This window comes from Amphimedon queenslandica, unplaced genomic scaffold (assembly GCF_000090795.2).
Source record: "Amphimedon queenslandica unplaced genomic scaffold, v1.1 AMPQUscaffold_10308, whole genome shotgun sequence".
Classification (NCBI taxonomy): Eukaryota; Metazoa; Porifera; class Demospongiae; order Haplosclerida; family Niphatidae; genus Amphimedon; species Amphimedon queenslandica.
The window spans coordinates 4,237-6,335 of record NW_003549421.1 but is presented as its reverse complement, the minus strand read 5'-3'; the positions used below and the strand labels follow the sequence as shown (position 1 = coordinate 6,335).

The 2,099-nt window shown below is 35.5% G+C and overlaps 1 protein-coding gene across 1 annotated transcript; it reads left to right on the top strand.

Moving 5' to 3' along the window:
* Positions 1-608: 608 nt before the first annotated feature.
* Positions 609-2,072, top strand: LOC109590236 (chromosome partition protein Smc-like). The gene is made up of 3 exons (XM_020006157.1): positions 609-705; positions 888-1,550; positions 1,815-2,072. The coding sequence occupies exons 2-3, from the start codon at positions 906-908 to the stop codon at positions 2,070-2,072; spliced, it is 903 nt and encodes a 300-aa protein (XP_019861716.1). The 5' UTR covers positions 609-705; positions 888-905.
* The last annotated feature ends 27 nt before the right edge of the window (positions 2,073-2,099 follow it).

Here is a 2,099-nt window from a genome sequence, read left to right as displayed (position 1 = left end):
TTTCAACCAAAGCAACAGGAACCAGCTGCATATCATATGCCAGAGCAGCAGCCACCTCAGCAGCAGCTGCAGGGAGCAGCCTATAATACTCCTCCTTCACTAATACAATCAGAAGCAGACACTGATACTATATTGAAAGAGTTAGATCATTCAAGAAAGACATATGCAACTCCTCGTCATCCCTCTCCAGTTCTTCCTAGACGTCAGCCTCCTTCGCCTGAGCTTGATTTACCTCTAGAGCTACCAGAAGATGAAAAAGATGATGATGATGATGATGATGATGATGATGATAAAGGCAGGCCTTTGGATCCTAACCTGGTCTGTCCTAAGTGCCGTAAGCAGTATCGTGTGGGTGAAATACAAAAACTACGCCGCCACATAAATGAAAGATGTAAAGGAGTCCAATGATGTGTAGTGTGATTCTATTTTGAATTTAGTTCGAATGTTGTAGCTTTTCAAGGCATTAATTTTTGAATTAATCTGTAAAAATTTTAATTATAACATAGATATTAGAGTAAATGAAATTAAATCTATTATCTATGATTATAATTATTGTAATGCGTCACACCTTATATGGGGGTGTGTTTGGTTACACCCACTTTTCTCCTGGGCTTCCCCTTAATTCATGTAAGAGACAGATTGACAGTTCCAAGTTGAGTTTCGCAAAGTCAAGGATTATTGGATCGAAATAAGAGCACCAAACAAGTAAGAAATGAGTTTTGTTGATTGCAGTAGCATTTTCATCATTAAAAAATAATTTTGAGTCTATATATAGTTGATTTAAAACTTTTTTATCTCTAATTAATTTGCAATATGTATATACATGTGTATTGTCAATCATTCGAAATGTTTGGTGGTTTGATTTAGGTATCATTGCTTTACTTTAGGTTGATTGGTATCAAACCATGTCTTGTCAACCAATGATAGCCGATCATAATATAAAGGCACAGGCAGTAGGCCCAGGAGCAAGTGGCACACAGTTAAATCAGGCACCAATCGTCGAATCAGGTCAAGAACAGGAGCAGATCATACAAGATAGCAAAAGCGAGAAGGAGAAAGAAGTAGCTGGCCCCAAGGAAAAACTAGCACTTGTTAGACAGAGATTAAAAGAAAAGGATAAAGCATACAATGAACAGGAAACTATCAAGCTACGATTGGAGGAGGAATTAACTTCAGCAAACAAGGAAATAACATTTTTGAAGAAGAGGATTGATAGTAGTAAGGAGCTTGAGAAAAAACTAAAGGAGAAAATAAGTGAACTTGAAAAGGAAATGAACGAGAAAGTTGAAGAACTTCAAGATAAAGAAGCAAGAATCAAGCATCGAGAAGAAAATTTATCTGAGAAAGAGAAAAGTGTGTTTAATGCTGAAGGAATTGATGCTGCTGATAAGAGAGACAGGGAGTTGATGATCAAGCAAGTTAAAGATTTGAAGAAGGAGAGTAAAAAGAATATTGCTGAGGCTACACAACGTATTGATGAATTAGAGGAGACACACAAGGAGCAACTTAAAGAGATCAAAAAATTGAGAGAAGAGAATATAACACTAAAAGTAAGTTCTGTGTGACCATGTTCAGTGCTGTTAGCAGTTAGCTGGTAATTTTGGAGGGAAAATTTTTGTTGATTTGGTATTTTGACAACCATTCATAAACCTGCCATTTTGAATCATTTATGTGCATGCTTAACATCACATGGCCACATGTTCACCAAAAATTAAAACTCACCAATCATCAAAAATTTTGCTATTTGCCTAATATTAATTACCACTCCAAATTACCAGCTATACCGGCAGTATATCACTAATGTAATACAATAGGGGACTGTAGTGGAACAAGAGAATATGAAGGAAAAGCTTACTGAGTTGGAAGCATCTCGTGATAAAGTTGCTGCAAGTTATGAGGAAAAAATTGATCTCATTAGAAGAGAGGAAGAAACAAAATGTGCTAAAATGAAACATGACTTTGCTAAGGCTACAAATCATATTGATGAATTAGAGAAGACTCATAAAGAACAACTTAAAGAGATTAATAGACTGAAAGAAGAGAATATAGTTCTAAAAGTATGTTTTGTGTGATGGTATATCATTAATGTAATATAATAG

Coding starts and splice junctions, on each gene's coding strand:
- LOC109590236 (XM_020006157.1), top strand. CDS start 906: ATGTCTTGTCAACCAATGATAGCCGATCATAATATAAAGGCACAGGCA. Junction 1,551..1,814: donor AAGAGAATATAACACTAAAA/GTAAGTTCTGTG, acceptor GTAATACAATAG/GGGACTGTAGTGGAACAAGA.